The 9,563-nt window shown below is 67.7% G+C and overlaps 2 protein-coding genes across 2 annotated transcripts; one reads left to right on the top strand and one right to left on the bottom strand.

Annotated features, from left to right (window-relative positions):
- Positions 1-73: 73 nt before the first annotated feature.
- MNEG_7359 (hypothetical protein) lies at positions 74-954 on the bottom strand (the record flags this gene model as incomplete). Its single annotated transcript, XM_014044166.1, has 4 exons — positions 74-144; positions 341-395; positions 591-654; positions 860-954. The coding sequence occupies 4 exons, from the start codon at positions 952-954 to the stop codon at positions 74-76; spliced, it is 285 nt and encodes a 94-aa protein (XP_013899620.1).
- An 880-nt stretch (positions 955-1,834) lies between these two features.
- Positions 1,835-9,475, top strand: MNEG_7358 (hypothetical protein; the record flags this gene model as incomplete). Its single annotated transcript, XM_014044165.1, has 11 exons — positions 1,835-2,496; positions 2,714-2,759; positions 2,923-2,976; positions 3,208-3,335; positions 3,653-3,770; positions 4,226-4,294; positions 4,625-4,669; positions 5,191-5,359; positions 5,701-5,875; positions 6,277-8,362; positions 8,741-9,475. Coding segments are annotated over 11 exons (4,287 nt in total), but the record flags the coding sequence as incomplete, so codon positions are not given.
- Between the last annotated feature and the right edge of the window lie 88 nt (positions 9,476-9,563).

Genomic DNA, 9,563 nt, shown 5'->3' with positions numbered 1-9,563 from the left:
CACCCGGCCCGCGCAGGCCATGGTCCCTGAGCACAGCGCGATGACTCGTGCGGCGGCATCCATGACCGCCTCATCATCTGGTCGTGGTGGTGATGGTGGTGGTGGTGGTGGTGGTGGTGGTGGTGGTGGTGGGGAGGGGGGTCTCTGTCAATGGCAGCACAGCGCGAGCGCAGCATGCAGGACGACGTCCTGCTGCGCTGGCGCCGCGCCAGCAGGACGGCACAGGCGGCAGAAGAGCATACTACGCTATGCCGCGCTGTGAAGTCTGGGCCTCGCTTGATCCACACAATACGGGGCGATGGCCACCTGGCAGCAGCTGCGCCCAGCCTTGGGACCCCACCTGGGCAGGCCTTCATCACACGCGTCATCACCCCAGTGACGTCAAGCCTCACAGCCTGCGGCGCGGGGGTGAGCACCTATTAGCGCCACGCGTGTCGCGTCCGTTGAGCGGCTGGAGTTGCACTCTCCACAGCCGGCTGGGATTGCTCACAGGGGCGCGACGAGAAGCGCTGCACGCGCCCACTGCCGGGACCGCGTCTGCAGGCTGGGCTGGTGTGCGGCACGGTGGTGGCCCCTGCCGCCCTGTGCACCTCCTCAACGTAAGAGCCGCCCTTCTGCAGGTCCTCCTTCAGCTGCTCAAGCGCAAACCTGTGCCTGCGCAAGTGTGCACAGCAAATTTCTTGGGCGAGGTGTTGCAGCCCAGCCACGGGCGCCGCCGGGGTGGGTTTTTGTGGGTGCGCGTGTGCGCCTGCGCCTGCGGGGCTGCTGCAGATGGAATCAAGGGGAGACGCGAGCTGCTCGCCAGATCTATTTGCTCTCACAGGAGCGCCGGCCGCCCCCGCGAGGGCGCGGCTCGCACCTGTTGGTGAAGGGCCGTGCGTTCTGCAGCGCGTCGATGCTCGCGCCCACGCGCGCATGCGCGACAATGTGGTCCAGGAAGGAGTCTGCATCCATCTTGCCTCAAGGCCCCGTGGCGACACCTGCCCAAAACTCCCTGGACCTTGGGCCGCAGCCGCGCGGCCAGGCCGGCAGGCGGCGCGCTGCGCAAACGCTGCTCGTATGGCGCCTGATCGCTTGGTGGCCTGCTGCTTATGGCTGCCGGCGACTGCCTGGTATACAGTAGGGTGCAAAATCGTTCGTGCCGTTCATATTATCAGAGAAGAGCTGCAAGGTGCTGAGTGCTGGCCGAGCTGCGTTTGGAGCGGTAGCAGCGGCGGCGCTCAGCGGCGCTCACCGGCGGCAGAAAGCAAGCGCGCTGCACCACCGCAGCACCCAGAAGCTGCACTTGGGCCAGCGCGCGTACCTCAAGTCAGATACTTAGCAAGTTTGTGACACTATATATGTTTACAGGGGCGTCACCCCAAAAATCCCGTTGCTACGCAGTGTCAGCGGGGCTGCGGGTCAAAGGCCGCGGGTCGGCTTTCTAGCGATTGCTTTTGGATGGATCCACTTAGTCTCATTCCACACTACCGCCTATCTGCATGCGGTGTGATACCTTCAAACCTGTTCGCGGGTGTGGCCGTGGTCAGTCACTGCGAGACTCACTCGAGCTCATCCACGGTGGAGTTACGGTATCTCTGGGCGTGACTCCCAGTTGTCACTATCCAGAATATAATTTCAAGAGACGCAGAGCACTGACAAAGCAGATTCACTCGTAAACATTCGCCCTGATCGGCACGCTGAGCAGGCAAGCCCCGACAGCACGCAGCAGCAGTCCTGGGAATGTCATTGAAAAAAATGCGAGGTTAGTGTCCCCAGCAAGCAGCAACTCGCGCAGCTCTCCACCTGCGACCCCTGCGCCGCTGGCGCATCGCACGACCTATGCGCGGTCGGCATGTTCTGCTGCTTCAGGCCCTCTAGAGCGGCCAGAGATGAAATAGGTGTCAAGCACTCTGATTCGGACGGGGCTGGGGAGCAGTTCAAGGGCAGCAAGAGCAGCAGCGGCGGCGCGGCTGTCGGCGGGCCACAGCTCAAGCAGCAGCCGCGCCCCCCGAGTCAGGGTGTCCAACAGCAGCAGCAGCAACACCAGCAGCACCAGCACCAGCACCAGCACCAGCAACAGCAGGAGGAGCACCAGCAACGGCTGCAGCAGCTGCTGCACCAAAAGCCAGAGCAGGAGGAGCAGCAGCACCAGCAGCACCAGCAGCACCAGCAGCACCAGCAGCACCAGCAGCAGCAGCCGGAGGAGCCACAGCTGCATCCTCAGCAGGACCACCTCCAGTTGCGGCAGCAGAGCGGCCGCCGCCTCAATGACGAGGTGCTTGTGTCCTCACAAGACCAGCGGCCGGTGGAGGGCGCCCCTTCCACCTCGTCCAACGGCCACCCCAAGCACACACGCCACCAAACCGTCTACGCCAACGACGCCAACGGCCCTCGGGCCGACGAGGCGGAAGGCGAAAGCGAGGGCGAGGGTGTGGCGGAGCGGGCGCACGGCAGCGGCAGCGGGACCGAGCTTGTCAGCGGGGCCGAGGGTGACGGCCACTCGTCGCGGCGGAGGTGAGCGGGCTCGTGGCTGCAGCGGCCGCCTCCTTGCGCGAAGCGAACGACGCAACTGCAGATTGGCAGGAAAGGATGGTGGGAAGGTATGTCTTGATGTCGCGAGGCTTCAGGTGCCGACTGTGGGACACATGCAGAGAATGCAGGCGCATCGCTGTCCCGGTTTGCGGAGGGCAAAGACTCGTGCAAATTCCGTCCCTCTCGCGCCTGCCCCCAGGCCGTCGCGAGCCTCGTCGCAGCGCAACCTGAAGCCCAAATATAAGGTGGGCCTCCAGCTCGCCGCGTCGAGGGACGGCCGAGCCAAGCGATGCGGCGCTGGGCTCGCCCCGCGCCCCATGCTGTTATTTGTGGGCCCGGCAGATGCACTCCTGAGCCCTGCAAGCGCCCAAACACGCTACGTCTCTGGTGGTGTATTTGTGTCGTCAGGTGGCTTTTGAGGAGCTGGTGTTCCATGAGACCATCGGCAAGGGCAGCTACAAGGTGGGTCCACCACAGCAGGAGACAGACGCCCGGTAGTGCCTTGGGGCGCGGGCGCAGGGGGTGGTGTGGTGGGGGGGGAGCCAGGGGCAAGGGTTGGCCACAGCATGCATGCGCGTCGCAGCCTCGTTACAGCAGAGCACGCGTGCGGTCCCCGCTCGCCGCTCCGCCTCCTGGACTCGGCCTCCCTGAGTCGCACCGCCCACCATCCCCACCGCGCTGCGCCGCACGCAGACGGTGTACCGCGGCCGCTGGGCCAACACCAACGTTGCGATCGTGCGCATGCGCAAGGGCGGCGCTGTCACAGAGGCGCGCATGATGCAGCAGCTGAGCGGGCACCCCAACCTAGTCCAATTTTACAGGTGAGGAGCTGCCGCAAAGCCGCTGCCGCAGAGGGCAGGCACGGTTGGGGGTGGCGGGGCCGCAGGCGAGGAGCGGGGCGGTGCAGGCCGTTGGCAAGGGGCGGCGCAAAGGCGGGGGGACCGAGGGTTACTGGGACGGCAAGGGGAAGGTTGCTCCGCCCAGGGGGGCGCCGGGAGCGGCTGCTTGCCGTTCGAATGCGCAGGGGCGCCGGCTGCACTGGGCACGGCTGCGAGCGGCCTTGGGCGTCACTGCTGCCCAGGCATCACCACTGCCGAAGACCTAAACCATGAACTCACCCCCGGCCCCCGGCCCCCAGGTGGGCTGCGGACGCGTCTGGCAATGAGTACGTGGTGATGGAGCTGGTGCCCCTGGGGTCGCTGGACAAGATGCTCGCGCAGTTTGGGCCCTTCCTGCGCACTAGCGCCAAGTTCCAGGTGGGGCGCGGCCTCAGGCAAACAGCCGTGCAGTGGGCCGTAGCAGTGGCGATCGGGACGCACCACCTCGCGTTTGGGAGGGGCCGCCGGCCAGCTGGGGCGCGGGCGCGCTGCATCGCGGCGTGACCTGGCAGCGGGGCGCTCGCCGCCAGCGGCGGTGGCGGCTGGGGCCATTCGTGATGACTGAGGGGGGGCCTAATCCCAGTCGCAGCTCGTCGTTTGAAACCCTCGGGCTTGGCGCCTCGCCATCGCTGCCGTCTGCGCCATATCTTAACAAGGATGCACTGCCACCAATACAATGCGCGCCCCGGGGTCCACCTGCCGCCCACTCCCTTTCCCTCACCCCCTCTTCCCACACTTGCACAAGCACGCACGGGTGCGTGTGCACACACACGCACACACACACACACACACCTCGCGACCATGCCCCTAATCACCCCGTGCCCCCCCATCAGATGTGCGAACAGATTGCGTCGGCAATGGCGGCTCTGGCGCGGGAGGGCGTGCTGCACCGGGACCTGGCGGTGGGTTTGAGGGATTGAATTAGCCACTGCGCCCGACCCTCCTGTGTTGCTTGGTATCGAGCGCGGTGTGGTGCAGCGGCGCCTGGCCGTTGGCCGCCCTCTGGCTGCCGCACACTGACCTGCAGCGCCGCGCGCGGCTCGCACCGACGCGTCACGAAACCCCGCCCGCCCCGGTGACCAACCCGCATTTGACGCAAACTCCAAACCGGGCCCCTTTGCCTGCATGACCTCTTTGTCGCAGTAAAAGGGGTTAGGCCATGAAGTTTTGATCCTTAACCCCTTCTGGTTGGGAATCTTTATGCACCCCTGCCCCTCCCTTGGCTCCCAAAGGTCCGCAACGTGCTGGTGGCGTCCATTGACCCTGTGCACGTCAAGGTAAGGATGAGATGCGGTTGACGGCTCAAGGGGACTTGAGATGGAGCGGAGGCCTCGGGGGATGGCAGCACGTCATCCCGCTGGCCGACCAGCCGCTGCCTGTGCCGGCGGACGCTGGCAGCGACGATGGGGGCGCGCGGCGTTCCTCAACGCTTGAGCTCTTGATGTGTGTCCCCTGGCTCCAATTGCCCTGTGGCGGTAGCCTCCCTGTTGGGGTTCTCTTTACATTTTTGCAACCCCGTGTGCGCACCTTGCAAGGGTGCAAGCACATGTGCACACATGCACTCACGTGTACATACGACACATCCCAGCACACTCCATCTCTCTCTCAAACACACACCCCTTCTCTCTGTATCTCTCTCTCTCTCTCTCACACACATGCACACACATGCACACACACATACACACACACACACATACACACAATGCACACACATGCACACACATGCACACACATGCACACACACACACACATGCACACACACACATACACACACAACCACACACACACCACCCCCCAGGTGGCCGACTTTGGCCTGGCGCGCGAGACCTACGCCACCTCTCAGCGCGCGCTGCTCGAGAGCCTGCCCGTCCGCTGGACGCCGCCAGAGGTGGTGCTGCGGCAGGAGTGGAGCCCCGCCAGCGACGTCTGGGCCTTTGGGGTCACCATGTGGGAGATATTCTCAAACGGTGGGCTGGGAGGGGGTAGTTTTGCTTAGCCCATGAGCCGGCATAGGCCGAGGGGGTTCAAGATGCGGGCTGGGGCAGGCTGTGGCGGCGGCACCCCGGACTGGAGCGCGAAGGAGGCTCTGATATAACAGCGTCGTTGTGAGCCCCCTAGGTTGGCCGGCCGTGTTTCAGGGCGTTCGGTCGCTGCCAAGTCCTGGGCAGCAGCATCCTCAAAGGGTGTGCCGCGCTGCAGCCTGCGCCGGTCCCGGCACCCTCCCTCCCCCATCTATGGCCCCGCGTGTCACCCACCACGCGTGTGCGCGCGCGCTCGCCCCTCCCCCACTGCCCCCATACCCGGGCAGGCTGCGAGCCGTATGCGAGCCTCACGAACGAGCAGGTCGTGCGCGCCCTGCTGAGCGGCACGCGCCTGGAGCGGCCGGCCAAGTGCCCCCGCGAGGTGTTTGCCCTGATGGCGGCCTGCTGGGCCACAGACCCCCGGGACCGCCCCTCCTTTGACGCAATCATCGAGCGATTCGGGTGGGTGGGGGACGGGGGTGCGTGGGGTGTGTCTGGGAGGGGCAAGCCTAAAGGTAGTCAAAGCGGGGCAGCCAGCGGAAGACAAAGAGCGTGCGTGTATGTGGGTTTGCGCGTGTGCGCACGCTTGTCGTTGGAAATGCGTGCGCTGGTGTGCATGTGCGAGCACAGACGCACATGCCCGTGCAGATCCATTGGGTGCAGATCCATTCACACAAACATGTGCGCGTTTGTGTGCCTGCACGGGCGCCCGTGCAAGGGTCCGTGAGAGACACACACACACGTGCATGTGCACATACGTACACGTGCATGTACACACGCAGATGCACACACGCTTACACATACACACACACGTGCGCGCGCGCGTCCACATACACACACACACACACACACACACACACCAGGCGCCTGCGCGACGCAGCGCGCGGCGCTGGCGTGCAGCCTGCGTCGGGGGTCAGCGAGGACGGCAGCGCACAGACGCAAAGCAGCGCCGGCTCTGCCGCGTCCGCCGTCGCCGCCGCCGCCACCGCAGCCGTGGCAGCCGCCAGACCGCCCAGCATCCCCAGGGGCCAGCCAGGCGCGCCAGGCGCGCCGCCGCCGGCTGCCGGTGGCGGGGAACGCGCAGCGGCAGGCGGCGCGGCAGCGACGGCGGCAGCGGCGATGGGCGGTGGCAGGGTGCACAGCGCTCCCAGCGCGCTGCTGGACCCGGCCCCGACCACCGGGGCCGCAGCCACCGGGCTTGCTGATGCGGCCGGGGCCGATGCTGGCGACGCCGTGGCGCTCCTGCAGCCAGGCGCGCCCGAAGCCGCTCTTGTGACGCCCTTGCCGCCCGCCAGCGACGAAGGGCGCCACGCGCGCCGCCAGGCCGGCAGAGGCTCCGGCAACGTTGGCGGCGGCGGCGGCGGGTCCGCCCCCCTGGCTTGGAAGTCTATCAATGAAGCGATGGCCCAGATGGTAGCTATGCCGCCGCCACCCGGCACGGCGGCGCACCACGCGCCAGCCGTGCCTGCAGACTTGATCGCGCAATTCGCCGCGCAGACATCGCCTGGCCCGGCGGGGGGGACGCAGGTCGGGGCGGCGACAGCCACGGGACAGCTGGCGTCGGCTGGGGAGCGCTCTGCAGGAGAGGGTCAGGAGGACAGCAGCAGCGCGGGAAGGCAGCCATCCACAGCCGCAGCGGTGCCAGACGAGTCCCCCAGCGGATCCCCCAGCGGGTCCCCCAGCGGTGCCGCATGGCGCAGCCGCAACCGCGGCAGCGACGGCGGCAGCGGGCGGAGCTCGCAGGAAGGGGCTGCTGATGGGGGCCTTGCGCTCCTGGAGCCTGTGGTGGTTGCAGCCGAGCTGAGCAAGCACGGCGACGCGCCGCCCGGCAGCGGCGCCGGCGGCGCTGGTGGCGCCGGCGCCGACCCCCTCGACTGGGCCGCGCCCTCTTTGGACGACGCCGTGACCAGCGGCGGCGCCGGCATGAGCGTGACCATCAGCGCCAGCGGCATCCGCGCCGCGGGCGGCGCCGGGCTTGAGTGGGACCGAGATGGGCGGGGGCCATCTCACACGCAGGTCGACCTGGGCTCCTCGCAGAGCCGGTTTGAGCTTGCACCCCTGCAGCGCCACGGCCACGGGCAGGGCCCGCACGCCCGGCAGTTTGAGTTTACACCTGCTCAGCGGCTTGTCGGCCTGCATGACGCCTCACGCACTGCCAACGCCACGGCGGCGGCAATGAGCGGAACTGGGGCGGCGGACGCAGTTGGCGGGCCGGCGCAGAGGTTGTGGCAGCCGACGGCGGCAAAAGACGGTGAGCAGCTACGGCAGCAGCAGCAGCAGCAGCAGCAGCAGCTGCAGCAGCAGCAGCAGCAGCAGCAGCAGCAGCAGCAGCAGCGACACAAAACTCATTACAATAATTGGCAGCAGCAGGGTGGCAACGAGCAGGATGAAGGTGATGAGAGCACAGACGAGGAAGGCAGCAAAGCAGTACCTGAGGGTCCCGACAAGAGCCGCCCCTGGGAGGTCGCAGCGGCAGTGCCCAGGGAGCGGGGTGGCCGCCAGATTGAGGGCGAGGGGGTTGGTGTCGATGGTGGTGAAACGAGCGACGACCAAGGATACGAGGAAGATGAGGAGGACGCAGCCGTCCGTGGCGCCGAAGGCGGCGACACAGTGGACGCCTCCGCGCCGTCTTGCAGCTACCCTGCGGCGCGGCGCGGCGCCGCTGCCGCCCTCGCCGCGGACGCGGCGCGCGGCGGGCCGGCCGCAGCGGGCCTCGGCCGCGCGCGTGCGCTGCAGCTGCAGCAGCTGCACGCACAACTCCAGGCGCAACAGCAGCGGGCGGCGGCTGCGGGCGGCGGGCAGGCGGGGAGGCCGCCGGCGGGGCTGGGGGTGGGGCCGTACGGTTTGCTGGGTGGTCTGGATGAGGCGGAGGAGACTGCGGCCCACCTGACATTTACGCAGGAGCAGATCATAGACCCCAGGGAGCACAGCTTCTCGATGTCGACGCTGGTGGGCTTTGGGGCCCGAGGTTGCGTCGTGCAGCCAAATGACATGCTTTATTCACATGTGCACAGCGGACGGCGCGGCGCGCTGCAGGCAGCGATGCTCGCAAGACCTGTGCACTCACCTGCATCCAGCGATCCCTCGGCAGCATGCGCTTGGGCGGGCCGCCATTCATGTTGAGCGCAGTCCAAGTCGGCCACATGTATCGGCCCCTCCGCCCATGTGCCACCAGACACCCTGGTCAACCCACACTCCCTGCAAACCTGAGAAACCCACCAAACACCAGAGAACCTCGGCTGCCACCACTATTCAGTATCTTTCCCACCCTGTTGGCCCTACCAACCCCTCTCACTCCCTCTCACACACGTACAATCACTCCACTAGAGCACTATGGAGTCATTCGACGCCGTCAGCATGGCGCACCGCGGCGTGGAGCCCACCACCATGGGCGCCTTTGCCCTGCCATGGCGTGGCCCCAGTCCGGGCGCGTCCCTCATGCAGTCCCCCATCGTCACCCCCGCGGCCTCGCGCGACACGTCTTACACGACCGTGTCGCGCGAGCCATCCGACACGCCCGCCCCGTCCCCGGCGGCGTCACGCCTGTCGCTGCACACCGCGGCGAGCGGCTCGCCCGCCCGGCCTGGCGGCGTGCCCGGCGGCGGCGGCGCGGCGGGGGGGGCCGCAAGCATTGGCAGCAACAGCGGCTCGCCTGCACAGAAGCAGCGGTGGGAGCAGCGTGGGGGCCTGCAGTGGCAGGTGGAGCAGGAGCACGAGGGCAGCCCGCCAGCGAGGTCACCCGGCGCGCTGGCGCCCGTGCTGGAGCAGGGGCACGCGCCGCGGCGCGCGCTTGGAGGCGACGAGGCGGCCTCGCCGCGGCCGGGAAGGCAGCACGCCGGCGTCAGCGTCCCGCCTTCGCCCGGCCGCGCCGCCGGCGCGGCGTCCGCGGCAGCGCCCACGGCTGCGCAGCAGCACCCAGGGCTCGTGCCTGCTGGCTCGGCCGCAGACGCCGGGAGCCGCTGCCGGCTGCCGGCTGACGCGAGCCGCGTCCACAGAAGCGGCGGCGGCATGAGCAGCCCTTATGCCAACATTCAGGACATCATGTTCAATGCAGCCGCGCACGTAGGCCACGGGCAGCCCCAAAACATCGCCCCGCACCTGCCGCGCTGGCGCTCCGAAAACGGCGGCCCGCGGCCCGGCGGCGCCGCGG

The sequence above is a fragment of the Monoraphidium neglectum genome (genome assembly GCF_000611645.1).
Source record: "Monoraphidium neglectum strain SAG 48.87 unplaced genomic scaffold scaffold01294, whole genome shotgun sequence".
Taxonomy (NCBI): domain Eukaryota; kingdom Viridiplantae; phylum Chlorophyta; class Chlorophyceae; order Sphaeropleales; family Selenastraceae; genus Monoraphidium; species Monoraphidium neglectum.
The sequence above is the reverse complement of the archived record's forward strand: the minus strand, read 5'-3'. Positions and strand labels throughout refer to the sequence as shown.